Below are 19397 nucleotides of genomic sequence, written 5' to 3'. Positions count from 1 at the left end.
TCTAATTTTCTAAGGGGAAAAAGAATCCTAACATCAATCAGCCTCGCAACTAAATTTAATGATTATTGTATGAATAGGGAAAATATGCCTATTCTCAACCTTTCAGAATTTTGTCTAAAGAAACTATACCATAATTACAGCAAGAAAACGCTGCCCACTTAACAACTACTATGCTTTCCAAATTCCCAATGATACACTTTAAATATCTCAAGCTTATTACATCAAACTTTCTTATATTTGGTAGGACAAACTGTAGGTATGTAAATTATTTCCCCTTAGTATCAAGTTGAGTCAGTTAGGATTTAAAAAGTTAGGGAAGCATTAAAACATTTCATGAAGTACTCAAGAGATAAATGTGTATTCTATAGGATTATATCATTAAATGATTCCTAAATGTTTGAGGATGTAATTCTGGCTACAATATAGCCAGCTAGACTTTAGAAAAAATGGATTAATTTCATTTACCTTAGGACAATAGTAGGAAGTCAACTCAATATTGGCAAAACTCAAGCCATCTGATTTATTCACCAAGACTTAGTTAAAAATACTAAACAAAAGAGGCTACATTAAAAAGCATTTTCTTTCACATTAATACAAGCTTTTAAAAGGGTAAATAAAATTACAGAGTTTTGAGGATCACAGTATTTAGTATTTTTATGAATATAATTATGAATAAGCAAAACAAATATTTCTTCAAAACCAAACTGCTCTGAACAAATTTATCTTCAAATTCAATTTTTTTTAAAATTTATTTCCTCTATTTTTTTTTTTTTTGCCAGTCCTGGGCCTTGAACTCAGGGCCTGAGCACTGTCGTTGGACTTTCTCAAGGCTAAAGCTCTACCACTTGAGCCTCAGCCCCTTCTGGTTTTTTCTGTTTATGTGGTACCGAGGGATCGAACCCGGGTCTTTGTGCATGATAGGCAAGCACTCTACCACTATGCCAAACTCCTGGCCCTCAAATTCAATTTTTTAAAAATTATTTACAGGAAGTGACACTGTGGCTCAAGTGGTATAGTGTTAGCTTTGAGCTGAAGAACTCAGGAACAGTGCCCAGGCCCAATGTTCAAGCCCCAGGACCGAACAACATCAAAAAAAAGTATTAAAAAAAAAATTGGGCTGGGAATGTGACCTAGTGACAGAGTGCTTACCTAGCATGCAGGAAGCCCTTGGTTTGTTTCCATGGTACCACATATACAGAAAAAGCCAGGAGTGGCATGGGGCTCAAGTGGCAGAGCGCTAGCCTTGAGTAATGTCCAAGGACAGTGCCCAAGCCCTGAGTTCAAGCCCCAGCACCGCACCCCTCCAAAAAAAAAGGAAAGAAAAAATTTCATTCTACAGAAACATTTTGTAGAAAATCTGAACGCTAAAGTACAATGGAGCAATTTGTATTTAGAAGCATCTTTGTAGACAACTCTGATCTCTATTATGAAATTAACAAAATAGGTTCCTTTGATTCCATTTGAAATACCTTGATCATCATCATCAACACCATCAGCATCCATAGCATTTTCATCTTCATCCTCATCATCATAATTATAGTTTGGATCATAGGTAAGGTATTTAAGACAAATATTTATTATGGTAGAAACATGAGGATATACTTCCTTAGGACATCTGAAGAAAAAGAAAAAGACAAAAGGTGCTTCAAGTAACTAGTTTTTCCTTGATTAATCATCTGCCAAAATTTTCCTTATTACCAACAATAACAATGTTTCCCAGAACAATCTTCTACTTTCACTCATTACATTTTCAAGTAGTTTCAATGTTTTTTATTTAATCAATTTTTAAGGCAAGCTTCTCCTCTACACACACATTTTAATACTTAATAAAAGGAAATTATAAAGAGAAATTGGTAATATGTTCTTTCTTCTCAAACTGAAGACCAGATCTAGAATAAGCACTTCAGCAACTAGCTTTATAAACAAAATTGTCAGTATATAATCATTCTGCTTGATCCTCTGGCTATATGTTGAGGACAGAACATGTAAATGTCTATAGGACCAAAAAATAAATCAATAATTTGTTTCTTAATTAGAGGGACAGAAACAAAGCCCAATTTCCACTTTATAAATTTGATATGATCATAAAGCTACTTCTCAAACATGCAAGTGGTAAAGGATAACTGCAGACAAAAATCATCAAACACGAGGGTCAGTGGCTCATGCTTGTAGTTCTAGCTTCGTAGGAGGCTAAGATCTGAGGATCACAGTTTAAAGCCAGCCAGGCTGAAAAAGTCTTATCTCCTTTTAACCCCTAACAGCTGGAAGTGGAACTGCGGATCAAGTGGTAGAACACTAGGTTTGAGCATACAAGCTCAAGAATAACACCCAGGTCCAGAGTTCAAAGTTGGCACATGCATGAATGCACACACATCAATCACTAGACTATCAATATACTAGCCAACCATACAAAAGCAAAAATACCTGTTAACCAGTATAGCTTTCTAATACCTAAGTGTACTATTTTATTAAGATGTTTACAAAATACTAGTCAAAGTTTCCAAACTGAAAAATCATCGCACTAGCAAAATACACATAAAAGATCTAAAAGAAAAACATCTGAAAACACAAAATTTAAAGTCTATTTCTTATCAGGTAATGGTGCTTCTCTGAAGACAGATCAACTTATTATACTGACATGTCTTCCCTTCTAAAGATGCAAAAATAAACAAAAAATAGTAAGTACTTGAAGAAAGTCCCAACAAGGAAAACTCTCAAAATAAACACAATAGCTTCCAGTTATATTATTAGTTTTAAAAATCTAATTAAAATACATCTGAAATTCTATAAGCAGTTTCTCCCTATATATCTAGTCTAGATCTTACTTTTCTATTAAGGCAAAATTTTTAAAGAAAATGAAGATCTTAAAATCTTACCTTCTCACAAATGATTCGAAGGCTTGAATGCAGTACTCTCTTAATTCATCGTCATCTACATTACAAAATTTTACCACCAAAGGAATTATCTTCTCAAGGTATTCACCTACAAAAAGCATACAACTACTTAAAAACACACTAATTTTTAAGTGACAACTTTAAAATATTTTAAAATTTCTTACCTATTCTATGACCAGCTTGTCTACTAATTGCAGCAATACACTGTATGTAGGTTCTTGTTGTTGACATGGAATCATTTTTAGACAACTCTGACAATAGATGTTCAATAAGATCTACAAAGACTATATTTCCACAGCTCATAACCAAATGGCCAAGAGCAATAATGGTTCTTTTCCTCACTGCAAGTCTGGGACTTGTCAACTGGGGAAGTAGACAAGTCAGAATTGAAGGATGAAAATTAACAAGAAGTCCTCCTTGCCTAAAAAAAAGGAAAGAAAAATATGAATTCAAGATGTGTAAGCACTACTAAAATGTCTGCCCTCCAAGCTCAGTGTAAATAAATAATCAGGGCATAAATTTAATTGAAATATAACTAAATTCCAAATAGAAGGAAAATTCAATTCTCCCTCTCCTTATTAATAAACTAAAAACCTATTAAAAGTGTATGCTCATTTTTACTTCCCCAAATTACTTCTAAAATCTAGATTTATATCTCCTATTTTAAAATACAAAATCCACTGGCTAGGCAAAGCACCAAAAGAAACAATGATTGCATCACTCTCTCTCCAAGATCCTCAACTTTTTTATTTAGAGTTCTTGGAAAATTAACACCCAAACTTGAATGATTGTCTCCCCTGCTGTGTTTTTCTCTATTGATCTCTATAGTGTTTCATTCTCATATAAAGGTCAATTAATCAACAATGTTCAAACATCTACAACATGCCAACCATGTCAGTTATTAAATTACACACAGAACTAGTCTATGACTGTACTATTTTCACTGCTTATCAAATTAAGTATACATTCCCCACCAACCTCAATATGGCCATAATCTACAAGAACAACTTCTTACTATTAAACTATTCATTCTATAACCAGGAACACTGGAATACAGTGTTTCCCACTCCAACAGTATTTACTGCTATATTCTGAATATATCTGATACTTATATTTTAAAATGCTACCCATCAAATACCAGTATTTCCACAGAAATCTTCTTGGAACATGCTCCCAGTTATTCTTTAGCCGCTTTTTCTCTGACAGTAAAGTATAAAGTCTTTGGTATGTGATACAGGGAACCCATCACTATATATACACTCTTCCCCAGTAAAGTATATACTCTCTGTATGTGATGATAGTACATCTATATTACCATATATATATATGTCACTATAATTCATATACACCCTTTCACATGTAGGTACTTGAATTAACTAGAAAGTCAGAAATAATACAGAACTAAAATAACAAGAAACTAAAATTGGTATGTCTTTTGAGGTATATTCTTCTAGTAGCTGAGAAAACAACATAGATTAAGTTAAATTAATCCTTCCTTTCCAACAAGCAGTAAAAACAGAAAAACAAAGCATAAACTGGTTTCAATTTTAAACTTTGTCAACAAAAATTGGTGAATACAACCAAAATTTCAAAACTGTAAATTCATTTTTCGTAACTACATTTCCTACATGACAGTACATAAGTGTAATTAGTTTATGAATACCCTTGCCTTCAATCACACATATTAAAAAACAATTTAAACATGAACAATTTTTGTTTTTTTGTGGTTTTTTTTTTTGCCAGTCCTGGGTTTGGGCTCAGGGCCTGAGCACGGTCCTTGGACTTTCTCAAGGCTAGCACTTTACCACTTGAGCCTCAGCACCACTTCCAGCTTTTTGCTACGTATGTGGTACCAAGGATTCGAACCTGGGTCTTCATGCATGCTAGGCAAGCACTCTACCACTAGGCCAAACTCCCAGCCCCTAAACATGAACAATTTTGGACCATGCTTTATTAGGCTGTACTAAAAGTGACTTTTAAATGAAAATGCTATCTATATTACAAATGATTTACCTGCTCAACATATCGGCCATAATATCCAAAGCTTCTAGCTGAACAGAAACATCCTCCTGCTTTGCTATTGCACTGGTAAGACGTCCAGTAATCTTTTTACATACATTAGCCGCTAATGCAGAGCCTACATGAATAGTAAGCCAAAATAATTTCAAAGTAAGAATGTTCAAAGTCTACCTTATACCCACAGTAGCTACACCAAATATACATTCTAAACTATACACAAATTTCAAACCCAATTGCTTTTCAAAAAAATAATGGCACATGCAAAAAAATTATAAGTTGTAACTACCAAAAAGGAAATAGGAAACAGAACAAAGAAGATTCCACAGACTTTACAGGGAAAATACTGAATGTTGGTTGAGTTCAGTAGTACCTATAGTGTATTTATTGCTAAATTTGAAAAGCAGCTACAAGAGTTTTCTCTGTTTAATTCTTCTACCTAGTAAACTGATCTTTTAATCATCAGTGGAATAAAGAACATAATTGAGCTCTAATGCTTAACAGTTTCTTTAAGAGAAATTGGTAAGAAAACTGTAACCCATGAGGTTCTTTGTAACACAATGATATACAACTTCATTATAAAGCATAAATGTTGTTTGAGGACCCAAATATCAAAGGCATCATTAAAGTCATGTTTTTGACAAGCAAGAGGGAAAAAGGAACTAGTAACTGCAAAAGAATCTGAATAGTAAAAAAAAAAAAAATCCTAAAACCAGAAATTTAAATTTAAATGTAAACATGTTGTAATGAGGGGGAAATAAAGAAAATATCAATATAGCTAATGTAACTATAAACAATGTACCTCAGGGTTGGTAGAATGTGATTGAAATAACTACTTAGTATACTTAGTTAAAACTAGTATGATCTGGTCTAGAAAAAGGCTATTTCCATCTACCCATCAGCCTCCTTCTCCCTCCATGCTACAAAGATTGAATGCAAGGACTTATGTACAGTAGGGAAGTGTGCCCTACCACTGGATCTAATTCCAGCCCAAGATGAAAGAATCTGAATCTCTACCTGTTGGCAAAATACCTAGTAATGTGAATAACCTAATGTCTTTTGAATTTCAGTTCCTCCACCTGAGATCTATGGAGGCTATTAAAATCTTTCATATGGTTGATATTTAGACTAAATGATCCTTTGGTGAACAAGGAACATTTAGCATAATAACTAGCACTGTGAATTAATAAGCATTTATTAATAATTAATAAGAAACAGTAACTTTCAAACTGCTCATTTTAATAGCTTAGTAGGCCAAAATCAATTCTAAACATTACTTAGATCTTTAATTAAAACTACTCATAACAAGGGAAAGGGTATCGATGTTTGTAAAGTAATGCACCTTCTATATGACAAATATAATGTAATATATTAATTACAATAAAAATATACGTAAATAAAAAAATTGGGTAGAATGAAATAAACTCTGAGATTTGTGTGGAAAAAAACTGATTAGAGCTATGTCTTCACTATGTTTAAATTTACACAATAGAGCCTAATGCAAAACAAAATTCACATTGGAAATAGAATATCAGAATTCATCATTTTAGTTATCTTTTCCTCACTGCAAAGGTTACCACAATTCTAGTCTAGTCATGATACATAAAACTCTGTTCCTATATATACAAAATCCTTCAGAACTGACACTCAGGAGACACTTGAAAAAGTCAATAGAAATATTTACTTAAAGCTAAATTTATCTTTAAGATGAAGGCTTCAAACTTTAACTTCCCTTGGTTGTTTAAAAGGTGAAAAAAGATCACTTTCCTTAACCATGTCATAAAGACAAGATCTCTTTAGGATAGTCATTTCCCTCTCATTCAGAAGGAAAAGGTAAGATCAGAAAAAAACACCTTCACTTGAAAAGAAAGTAATGCTCTTGCTTACCACTGGATGCTGGAGGAAGTTCTCCAATTACTGTTTTAAGGCCAATACTTGAAATATCTCGAAGCTGTTCTTTATCAGAAAGCATATTAGTGCAGAGAGTATCTACAATTGTCTCTACTTGGTATTCTTTCACTTTGCTCACTAAAGGGCCAAGACTGTAATATAAAGAAGAAAAGTATTTTTAAAATCTAGACACAGACACATATGCACACATACTTGAAATATAGATTAATTAAAAATATTAACTTGGCTTTAATAACTATTAATTTAACCAAGTGCACATCAAGAAAATTTTGATTGCTGAACTCCTTGTAGTCAGTTTCTAATATTTTTCCTATTGTTTTTCATCTTATGAAACTGAAAATGATTGAGAAGAATTATCTGAATAAAAGAAAACTTGGGATCTAGAAAAAAAAAGTTAAAGAAAGACTACCAACAACTCAGAACTGCATACCCAGTGAAATTGCTCTTTACATTTCAAGACAAATTAGAAAATTCCACATAAAAACTAAGGAAAGAGTCATCACCAACTTTGTCGTACAAAAATTGTCAAAGGAATTCTTTAAAATAAAGGAAAATTAAACCAAATGGTAACTTGAACTAGCAAAAGGGAAAAAAGATCAACAGAAATGGTAAATGTATAAATACATAAAAGGTGACATTTCTTCCTTCAACTCCAAGAATGCTCTAGCAGGGGCTGAGAGTTTGGCCTAGAGGTAGAGTGCGTGCCTAGCATGCACAAAGACCCAGGTTCGATTCCTCGGCACCACATACATAGGAAAAAGCCGGAAATGGTGCTGTGGCTCAAGTGGAAGAGTGCTAGCCTTGAGGAAAAAGCCCAAGGACAGTTCTCAGGCCCTGAGTTCAAGCCCTAGGACTGGCATCAAAAAAAAGAAATAGCTATAATACAAGTGTAGGAAGGTAAATGGAACCACATTATAGCAGGGTTTACATAATATATCAAATGGTCATACATTAACTTCAAATAGGTTGTGATAAATTTAAGGGGTAATTCATAATCCCTAGCCTCTGAAAAGATGTCTTAAAAAGTCAACAGAAGAATCAAATCACTACAAAATAACTAAAAAGAGATTGTTATTTAATATACTGCTGTATTTTGTTTTGAGCAATTAAATACTGCTTGTCCACTGGTTCCCATTTATTATCTTTAATTAGAAATTATAATCAGTAATTTGCTCAAATAAAAGTCTGAAAGATTTTCAAACTTGCTCTGTTATGGAAGAGTACTAGAACTATCTGCACTAGAATCATCTGTCCTTTGAAGTTTCAAAAGTAACTGTGACATCATGACTCTATAGACATATTTTATTACATAGATTAATATGTATCTATGACATACAAATCCTCAGCTTAATTTTAATTATGTTCTAAACTCTTAAGTACCAGTGATTGTATATAGATTCCCTTCTTGAACACTTGTTTAACATGTCATTTGTAATATGATGTAAAAATCAATGTTAATAAATTCTTTAATAAAAAAAGTAACTGTGACAGGCTTTTCAATCTTTTGGGGGGGAGTGATGAGTTATTTTGATAATTTTTCCAATTTCTTTATATGGCTCCTTAATAATTTAGCTATAGAATTTCAGTGCTTAGATTAGTTAGCTATTACTATGATTCTTATTACTTGTATGTATTTTATTTGTATTTTCATTCCTTTAGTTTTTAGAAATGAATCACACATACACAAGCACACACATTTTCTTGGAGACAGGATCTTGCTCTGTAGCCTAGGCTGGCCTCCAACTTTCATTTCTGCTTACCATAGTCTGGAATCTCAGTCATGTACCACCCACATTCAGCTCTATTAAATCTTAAAATTTAATTTTTCATTAGACACATTAAAAAATTGTAAGATAAAAACATTAAAGTAAAATTATTCATTATTTGCATTATTATAAAACTATTTTCTTCAGTTTAACGTTCTCCCAAGTGGGCTATTTTGGCTTGCCCTAACCATTTTATGAAGACTGACCATTTACTCATTCATTTATATTTTCTGTGACAGTACTAAGGTTTGAATACAGGGCTTTGCATTTTCTAGGCAGTTAAGTGTTGTTTATTTAATTTAAATACGAGTCTAGCTTCCTGCTTGGATCTACACATAAACCAAAAGTTGCCTATTTTAGGCTTTTCATCACACCTAGGATGAGTAACCTGAGAAAAGACATGTGTCACCATGTCATTTTCTTCTGCTGAAATAGTCTTGATAATTTTTCTACTTGGGCTGTCCTAGAACTTCAATGCTCCCAAACTCAACTTTTCATTTTTAACCTTGCAAATGTTTATAGTTAAAGAAATTTGTACTGCAGATCTAACTACATCAACTAATGATTCTCACCTTTTTCCCTGTTTTAAAATATATGAAAAAGCCAAAAGTAAAGCGAATTTGAACTCCTTACAAGAATGCAATAAAGGAGTAATAATGAAACAATGGCTTATTAAATCAACATCCAATATGATATACAATTCAGAAGACAAAAACTAAAAGTTAAAATTACTAGGTGAATTAAGGACTTCTAAAAATTTGACATTCACAAATTAATACAGGTTTAATATAGAAACACTGTTAGATTTAATATAGAATTTGAGAATTCAAATTCTGCACCTAAAAGTAAGAAACAATTGCCTATATCATAACTAGGGTTTTACTATATTGTGAACCAAACAAAATTTAAATTTCATCCCAACTAGAACATAAATGTAGAAAACAAGAAGTCCTTTCAAATGCAACCAAAGAATCAGGTTATGATCAATCAAGTATGAGAACCAATTTCTGGACCCTTCTCTATATATACTATAAAGGAATATATTTAAAAGAAATATTATGAAAGGGTTTATTAATTTATACTCTGTAAGAGAATGTAAGTACTATAGGCAGACACTAAACATTCATGAGTCATTTAAATAGTCTTTTTTTTTTTTTTTGGCCAGTCCTGGGCTTGAGCTCAGGGCCTGAGCACTGTCCTTGGACTTTCTCAAGGTTAGAGCTCTACCACTTGAGCCTCAGCACCACTTCTGGCTTTTTTCTATGTATGTGTACCGAGGAATCGAACCCAGGTCTTCATGCATGCTAGGCAAGCACTCTACCACTAGGCCAAACTCCCGGCCCCTTAAATATTCTTTTTTTTTTTTTTTTTTTGCCAGTCCTGGGCTTGAGTTCAGGGCCTGAGCACTGTCCTGGGACTTGAGCCTCAGCACCATTTCCGGCTTTTTCCTATGTATTTGGTACCGAGGAATGGAACCCGGGTCTTCATGCATGCTAGGCAAGCACTCTACCACTAGGCCAAACTCCCGCCCCCCCCCCTTAAATATTCTTTAAAAAAAAGAAAATCCAGAAAGACATGGTTGATTACTTAAGACAATAGTCAATTACCATTATTTAAGGGAAGCAGCAAGATATAACTTACCATTTGACAGCTAAATTCTGTACCTCACCGTTTTTGTCTTCCAACAACTTCAAAATCATTTTCACTACTTTCCTTTCACTATCATCATCTAACTTGATGGAATCTTTCTGAAGTTCTGTCATTAAGTCATTTGTAGCCATAAACCTATGAAAAGTTAAAATGTCAATTAAAAATATTCAAACATTAAAAAATTTATTTTTCAAATTCAATGATTCTATCCATTGAATAAAGACAGAGCAGTAATTCATACAAAAACCAACCTTTCATGATCATAAATTTAAACTAAGTGTCACCAAAAAATAACAGAACTTACCTAAAAGTTAGTATTTTAAGGTACTTTTAAAGTCCTAATATGGTCTTACATCAGGTTATCAACATTACCGAAAATCATCTTGAGTTCAAATTTACTAAGAGCTCTTACAATAAATAATTTTTATTACATGTTAAGTTATTATTAATAAAAGTATTTAATAATACTTTTGATAGTATTAACTGTCATTACTTTTAGGTGAAAATTTGATCTTATTTCATCTAAATAAACTCTCAAAAACATCTTTGTATAATGTTTTGTTTGCTGCACTGGAATTCATATATTACAAATTACTAGAACATTTCCAAAACAAAAATCTCATCCCCACCCTATCTATCCCTGGGTATCAGGTATAAGTGATTCTAGAAAGCTCTTCCATTTAACATCTGCAGTAATAAACCTTAGGAAATCATAAGTAATTTTAAATCTAGTTCCACTAACTAGGAATGCCATTTAACACACTGAGTTGTCAGTTTTAATTACAGGAGAGCATGAAGTTCAATTATTATCAAGTTCTGTAAAACTGCTAATAAAGCAGATGTGCATTTTTAAACTAAATACTAGTTAAAAAGTCTTCTCCATTATAAAAGGACAGAAGCAAATTAAAACTATGTAACTAATTTTCATTAATACTGCAAAGTTGATAACTGCAATATAAGTGTAAGCACTTCTACAAACACAAAGCTCACTCTCATTTTACTTAAACCACATTAATCATAATAGTTACAACTTATAAGACTTCTGTAATGCCAGTTATATGCTTCAAGAGAAACATGGTGGCAAGGAAAATGTTGCCCAGAAAGAAATACATTCTTTTCTTTTTTGGGGGGTGGGTCATGGGGCTTCAACTGGGCCTGGGCACTGTTCCTGAGCTGTTCAGCTCAAGGATACCACCCTACCCTTGAGCTAAGCCCCACTTTCTGTTTTCTAGAGGTTAATTGGTAAGAGTCTGGGTCCTTTTGTCCCCAGGCTGGCTTCAAACCTTGATCCTCAGATCTCAGCCTCCTGAGTAGCTAGGATTACAGGTGTGAGCCATCGTGCCTGGCTAAGAAATATATCCTTTACCTGACATACATAACTATAATCCTGCTGCACATTCTTACAACAACTTAAAAATTTTTAATTAAAAAAGAAAATCCCAAGCCGGAGTTTAGCCTAGCAGTAGAGTACTTGCCTAGCCCCGGGTTTGATTCCTCTGTACCACATACATAGAAAAAAGGCACAAGTGGTACTGTGGCTCAAGTGGTAAAGCTTGAGCCCTGAGAAAACCCAAGGATAGTGCTCAGGCTGAGTTCAAGACCCAGGACTAGCAAAAATAAAAAAAATACCAAACAGTAAGCTGTGTATAGTTCTGAATGTGTTCTACTTTTACTGAGATTCACTCCTATATTCATAATCTACTGTCCTAGAAAGCTTACCCTAAAACTCAATGACAGACACAGCTTATTTACATCTTAAACCTCAAGAGCAATGATATTTTAAGACTAAATTTCAAAAATCGAATTGATACTTAATGAAATAAGCAGCAGCAAAAATCAGCAATAGTATTTTTAATTACCAAAAGAACTGGATGGAAGACTTAGAATACTAAGAATCACTTCTTAGTGGTGATCCTGAAACCAGCAAAATCTGGCTACTTCCATTAAACTGATACAAAAAATTGCACAATAATTCTCCTCATATGAAAGTTGTTTCACCAGTTTGAAAGTCATCCATAAGATTCAGATGCTAATTCAGAAATTCTACAGCCATTATTAGTTCAAATATGGTAGTACAGACTGAGATGACTGGCAAACAATATGGCAGTTTTTGTACCAGAGTTTTTTTGGAGTATTTTCACAGTGCTGTAGATCAAATCCATGGAGCTTTACAATTTAGCTACACCCCATCCCCTAGGATATAAGCTGAAATGATACATGCAGACTCTGACCCTTCCTTTTCATCTATTGGAACAGGTATCACAAAAAACCAGAAACAGACAAACTTCACAATTAAAAAAAAAAAAAAAAGCAAGAGCCTATGAAAACAATCAAATCAAAGACCTGCCTGTTAGTTTAGCTCTCAATGGATGAACAGTGGTTTCACAGGGAAAGCTGGTTTGGGATTTGAATTTTGATTTACTTTTTATTAGGAGCTGTGGAGGGAAGTAGCAGAGATTCTTGGTTTAAAAGAACAGGTTCAATGTGACTGAAGCACAGAAATCTAAAAAGGGAAGAAATGTTAAACAGGAATGAAAATGCAGGTTAAAATAAGCTGAAATGAGTAAATTCACCTACCATATATGTAATAAGAAATCTACTGAATTAGCTGCTATAAAGCTATCAAAGCAGATATAATTCCTACTGCTTTGGGTCTTATAGCATACAATGAAATAGCTACATTTAATTTTTAAACTGTATTTGTAAGTAAATATATGAATAATTATAAACCAAAATAAATGTTACGTGGGGAAGAAATGTGTCATCAAAATAGAATGGCCTAACAAAGTAACTATAATAGACTGGACTAGGGGGTTATGTGTCAGGAAAGACTGAGGTCTGAAGAGTCAGAATTATTCAGTAAGGAAGAAACTGGTGCCAGAGAAGCAAGAAACAAGAATGGAAGAGATCTGTAGAGTTTCTCAGACCTTTAGTCTTTATTCTAAAAGCAGTAAGAAGCTACTGAATAAAGATGGGAAAATAAGTGGAATGATCAGATTTGCCTTTAAAAAAAAATTACTCCCACTCTGACATTTAGGGGAGAATTGAATAAAGGACAGTTTAAAACCTATTTCATCAGTTTAACAGAGAAATTATGGTAGCCTAAATTAGGATCATCAATGGAAAAAAAAAAGTCAATGTTAATTAGTCAAAACTGATGTATTTCCAATTTTGCCTTATTGTTAAAATTTACTTTGTACGCCCAAATGAATACTTTCCATTGTCATTTGTTGGGTTTTTTTTGCATTTTTTATTGTAATTAGTAAAAGGGTTACATGATAGAAGGTGCATTAATTCACGTACATTGATACCCTTTCACATGTCTTGGTACCCATTTCCCTCCCCCTCCATTGTCATTTGTTGACAATCTGTGTCACCCAACACACAACTGAAATAGAATTCTGCTTCCCGAGTTTCGGCTCTTATTGCAAACATCTTATTCCCAAATTTTAGTGCCTCATTTTTTTCACACTTGCACTTTCCACTAAGATTTTGCTGTTCAACATAGGCCCTATGCATAATATTGAAATGCTATTTAACATTTCTAAGCACAAGAAGGCTTCTGGGAAACACACACACACACACACACACACACACACACACACACACACGCACAGAGAGGTTATCTTTTAAGAAAAGCACACATACAAGATTATGAACTGATTAAATGGTAAAAATGCCCAGGGATTCACAGTAAACCAACTTCATAAGTAGGGATGGGGAATATCTGACCTTTGGAGGCATATAAAGCATATTAATTCATTTAGTATTGATGGGATAAACACAGATTCTTCTTATTTGCTGACCATAGCCACTTACCTATAATGATAATTTTTCTATCCCTCAAGAATGTTAAAATTATCCAAATAGCCTTTGGCAGAGAAAAAGTTCCCATCTTAGAGGCATGTCTGAGCATTTAATTCAGTATCCCTGACATCTCTATAAAGTACATAATTACTACAAATAATGGGGGCATATTAGGAATAGCAAGGAATGAGCTAGGAAGTTAGGAAAAATCATGTAACATGAATGTTAGAGGCAACCAAACTATCTTTGAATAATAGACATACTCTATTTTTAGTATAACAGTGAAGATAGGAGCAATAAAAATATTCAATGGGGCCGGGAGTTTGGCCTAGTGGTAGAGTGCTTGCCTAGCATGCACGAAGACCCAGGTTCAATTCCTCAGTACCACATACATAGCAAAAAGCCGGAAGTGGTGCTGAGGCTCAAGTGGTAGAGTGCTAGCCTTGAGAAAGTCCAAGGACAGTGCTCAGGCCCTGAGCCCAAGCCCAGGACTAGCAAAAAAAAAAAAAAAAAAAAAAATTCAATGGCTTAAAGGTACCTGCCATTGGCCAGAAAAGGAAACTGAGAAAAGAAAACAACAAAAGAACAGTTGCTAATCCCTGCTATCTAGGAACAGATATGAAGCTGTGGAAGATCTTGGTTTGAGACTAGGCTGACCTAAAGCCTGTTCTAGGCAAAAATGTAAGACCTAACAGTGCTGTGGTAGAATGCGTAAGCAAGCACACTATCCCATTGTTAGGATAAAGTGTATTAAGCAGAAATATATAGAAATAGAAGTATGTCTTTAGTCCCTGTTTCTTTGCAGTACTTTAATTCATTTAGTGGTGAAGTACATGAAAATAAAAGTTGTCTCAACACACTCAAAATTTAAAATATTACTATGACATCAAATATTAGTACTTACATCAAAATAACTAAATTCATCATGAAAACAAGGCATATTTACAAAACAAGGACACTCACTAGATACTATGTAGAAAATGAACTGGATACATTATGGATGGGGATGGGAAGGAAAGACTAGGAGAGAACAATGGAAAGGGAGACATGGTTCAAAAAGAATTACACTCATTACTCATTACTCAATTCACGTAACTGTAACCACCCTGTAAATCAACTCTACAATAACAATAAAAAATTAATGCTTACACTGAAAATATGCAGGAAAAACCTTCAAAATACTCTATTAATCTTTAAATGTCTGAAAATTCAATGATTCAGTACTAAAGACCTGTTTGCTAACTAGATGGTTAAGACATACTACATTAAATCTTTAAATAGATTTGATAAAAATTCCTACCATTGCTGCAGAACACTGGGTGGCTCTCACCCATAGCTACCGAGGAAGCTGAGATCTGAGGATCCCAGGCAGCCAGGGCTAACAGGTGGGAGGGGGATATCCAAGAGATGTATCTCCAATTAATCACCAAAAAGTCCAGCTGTGGCTCAAGTAGTAGGTGGGCTTGAGCAAAAAAAAAGAAAAAGGACAGCACCCAAGCCAAGTTCAAGACACCATTCCTACACCAAAACAAAAAAAACAACCAACCAAAACAACCCACAAGTAAAAACAAGGGGGGGGGGGAAGAATTCTCTAGTGGCTCACACTTGTATCCTAGCTATTCAGGAGGCTGAGACCTGACAATCTCACTGGAAGGCATCCAGAGCAGGAATTTCAAGACTCATCACCAATTAATTATTAAAAAAAAAAACAACAAAACAAAACTCAGGGATAGTGCCCAGGCCTCAGTTCAAGCCCTAGGATTAGCAACAAAAAAACCACCAAAACATCTTAATGATATCAAATTACTGAATGTCATTTACTATCCCTAAGGATACCATATGTAACATTTACCAACTATGAGAACTACATCAACAGTATACTAACCATTGTAGTTAATATTTTGATTTATTCCAAACCAGATAATCCTTATCAAGTTAGCAATTACTGTAATTTAAAGAAATATTACTTTCACATATTTATTCGAGAAAAAAAAAAAAAAGCAGGGTGCCAGTGGCACACTCCTGTAATCCTAACCATTAAAGAGCCTGAGATATAAGGATAATGTCCTAGGCCTGCTAGGCAGGAAAAGTCCATGAGATTCTTATGTACAATTAGCAATCAAAAAAGTCACAAAGTGGTAGTGTGGCTCAAGTGGTAAAGAGCTAAAAAAAAACCAAAAGGCTCAGGGGCAGCTCCTGGTCTTGCATTCAAGTACCAGGACCAGCAAAAAATAAATGCATGGTTGGGGCAGGGAGTTTGGCCTAGTGGTTAAAGTGCTTGCCTAGCATGCATGAAGATCCCAGTTTGATTCCTCGGTACCACATACATAGAAAAAAGCCAGAACTGGTGCTGAGGCTCAAGTGGTAGAGCTCTAGCCTTGAGAAAGTCTAAGGACAGTGCTCAGGCCCTGAGCTTAAGCCCAGGACTGGCAACAACAACAACAACAAAAAAAAAAACCTATGCATGGGCCAGGAGTTTGGCCTAGTGGTAGAGTGCTTGCCTAGCATGCACGAAGACCTGGGTTGATTCCTTGGTACCACATACTTAGAAAAAGCCAGAAGTGGTGCTGAGGCTCAAGTGGTAGAGTTCTAGCCTTGAGAAAAATCCAAGGACAGCGCTCAGGCCGAGCTTAAGCCCAAAACTGGCAAAAAAAAAAAAAAAAAGAATGTATGCATATGTGCATTGTTTTGTGGGAAATTTAATTAAGAAAACTTCAGTCAGTAACCACAATACTACAAGCTGACATTTCTTTTTAGTCTTTCTAAACACCCATCATTGAGTCTACCTGAGTAAAATTGTATTATCATAGAGTGCTACCTTTAGACTAAAACTAAATAGCATCAGGAAGATATTTAGTACTTTTTCAGGATGAGCTCAACTGACACCTTATGCTATTGCAAGTTTTATGTGTGTTTCACTCAAACATTTATTTAAATTTCAAGACTAAAATAAGAGCAAGCAAAACTCCAAAGAAAAGCAAACAGCACAAAAATTTTATTCCCCAATACCTAACTGACCCTAGAACTACGAAATCTGAAATTTTTAAATGCCCAAAACATGTCACTTAAAAAAAAAAACCACAGCACCAAAATCTTAATGTTAGTAACGTTGTTTTTAAGAGAAGCAAATATATTTAAAAATTACCTACTTAGCAACACTTCAATGGCTTTTGAAGCCACAGAACCAATACCAGATTTCATTGGCCATTTTAATACACAAGCACATCAACTTAGTTGAAAAAGTCCTTCAGACAGAATCTTAAAAACTTTCTGTGTTAAAACGTATTATGCATACATCTGAACAAAACGTTCTGGCCATACTTCGAATTGCAAATTATTGGTTCGTCATTTTTTCAAATATACAAGTACGAAACTACAACTACTTATAAGAACAAAACTTCAGCTTCAAGGAAATAAAACGCCTTTTCAAAAAAATCAAGGGGCTTATTTGTGAACGAACGGAGGGCCGGAAGGAATATTAACAATCCCTGTAGTGTGCATTTAAAACAACAAAACTACTCAATCTGTGAAAATGTATCAAATCTTCAATATGCATGTTACAAGCATTCGGAACCCACAGTGCAAGTCTCCTGGAGCAGAACTTGCACTGAGGCTTCCCGTTCACAAGTCCTTCTTTCAGGAAGATTCCTTCGCTGGTTGCTACGGTTCGGCAGGTCACCTCTCTGGCCGTGATTTTTTGTATGCAAGGACCTGAGACCCAAAAGACGCAGATACTTGTGTGGGTTTTTAACCTGATGAGAGAAACTGATGCTGGCGGGAAAACCCAAAGGACCAAGTTTCAACCACCCGGGCTCCCCTCCCCCTTCTTCCCACCTTCACCTTAAGGAATTATCCAAAGGGGGGAGGGAGGGGGGGAGAAAGAAAGAAAGAAAAAAAAAAAAGTAACAGCGACCAGCAGGACTGCAACAAGTTGATCTTTACGCCAGAATGTATAAAATGCAGCCAGACCCCACTTGGCATCTAGGGGGAGAGGAGTGGCAGCGGGTCAGGCCTCGGGGAGCCGGGCGGCCTAGCTCCTGGGAAGCGCCGGCGGGTAGGCCCGGGCGGCCCCGTTCTCCCGGCCTCCCGCAGCCACGGGTCGCGCCGTGGCCGGGGGGCGGGGGGGCCACCGCGCAGCCCGGGACGCTACAATCGCGTCGGTCTGGAAGGCCAGGCAGGCAGAGGGGGCGCCTGGAGACGCAGCCGCCCAGGATCTGGGGGGGGGGGGGGGGGTAGGGACGGCGGCCTGGAGGAGAGAGCGAGCGAGAAGGAAAGAAGACCGGCGGGGATCCCGGGGTGGGGAGGGGGGGGATTGGGGAAAATATAAAGAAGGGTAGCGAGGCAGCGGGCCAGGTCGGAGCACGGGTGGGGCGCGGCCTGCGCCAGGGCCCGAGGCGCGGATGGAACACCCCGGGGTCTGGTTTGAGGCCTTACCTGAAGTCCTTGTCGCTGGATGTCATTTTTTCCAGCAAATTGGAAATGTGGTAGGAAGCGCTCGCCATGTTGACGGCCTGGCTTCCGCCCGCCGGCGCTGTGGGTGCTGCTGCCCGCCGCCGCCGCCGCTGGGGCTCCTCCTCCCGTGCGCGGCGGCCCCCGCTTCCAGGGTCGCAGCGCGACGCGGCCTGGGGCGCTTCCACAGGAAGACCCCGCCCTGGCGGCCAGACGCGGGCCTGGGCCGGGGGGGAAGCGGAAGGACGCGCGGCGGACGGCCTAACGACGGAGCTGCTCGCGGGGAGAGGACCACCAGCTCCTGGACGAGCGGGAGAGGCGGACGGGAGGGCCGCTCCGGAAAGCCAGACACTTCTCCACGGGCTGTCGGAGCTCCCTCTCCCTCCGCACTCGCTCTAGTAAGGCCAGAGGCCAAAACCCGCCTTCCTTCGCTGAAGCGGGCGGGGGCGGCCGACGCGGGACGCTACGGAAAGCTGAGGGTCAGAGTTCGCCGAGACTTCCCGAGCCACGCTGTGGAGGCGCTAGTTTACAGGACAATTCTGTTGGCTGTCGCCCCTGTCAGTCACCGCGTGACCTGCCTTTCAGGAGGCATGACAACGAGCTCAGGGATGGATCTCGCGAGACTTTAGAGCGACGGTTAAAAGGACGGGGATTGTGTGGAAAGAAGTGGTTCTCACGTCTGAACGTAGTTGCGTTTATTTTTCCTGAATGCCTTCAAGGAGATTATTATTTTCACGAGTGTCTTGTGTGGAAGTAATAGGAATTAAGGGCACTAGCCTGGGTTCGGCAGCACATAAAAATGGAGCTTTCCGTTCGAATCGGACGCGTGGTGAATCGCCTTAACTACCGTGCCGTCAGCGTGGCTACGTGAAAACCACAACTCCCAGAATGCAATCGTTCGAGT

At 36.7% G+C, this 19397-nt stretch overlaps 1 protein-coding gene across 1 annotated transcript in view; it reads right to left on the bottom strand.

Annotated features, from left to right (window-relative positions):
* The window catches only part of Cand1 (cullin associated and neddylation dissociated 1), a 39649-nt gene extending 20749 nt beyond the window's left edge, over positions 1–18900 (bottom strand). Inside the window, exons 1-7 of the mRNA XM_090328090.1 lie at positions 18479–18900; positions 10229–10372; positions 6798–6952; positions 4908–5031; positions 3059–3315; positions 2877–2982; positions 1470–1615 (exon numbers count right to left, since the gene is read on the bottom strand). Of these exons, the coding sequence (XP_090184216.1) occupies positions 1470–1615; positions 2877–2982; positions 3059–3315; positions 4908–5031; positions 6798–6952; positions 10229–10372; positions 18479–18546 (1000 nt within the window). The 5' untranslated portion in view covers positions 18547–18900. The remainder of the gene's footprint in view (positions 1–1469; positions 1616–2876; positions 2983–3058; positions 3316–4907; positions 5032–6797; positions 6953–10228; positions 10373–18478) is intronic.
* Between the last annotated feature and the right edge of the window lie 497 nt (positions 18901–19397).

This window comes from Megascapheus bottae, chromosome 2 (assembly GCF_031878675.1).
Source record: "Megascapheus bottae isolate mThoBot1 chromosome 2, mThoBot2.hap1, whole genome shotgun sequence".
Lineage (NCBI taxonomy): Eukaryota > Metazoa > Chordata > Mammalia > Rodentia > Geomyidae > Megascapheus > Megascapheus bottae.
Note: the sequence above shows the minus strand (reverse complement) of the source record. Positions and strands in the feature narration are given on the sequence as shown.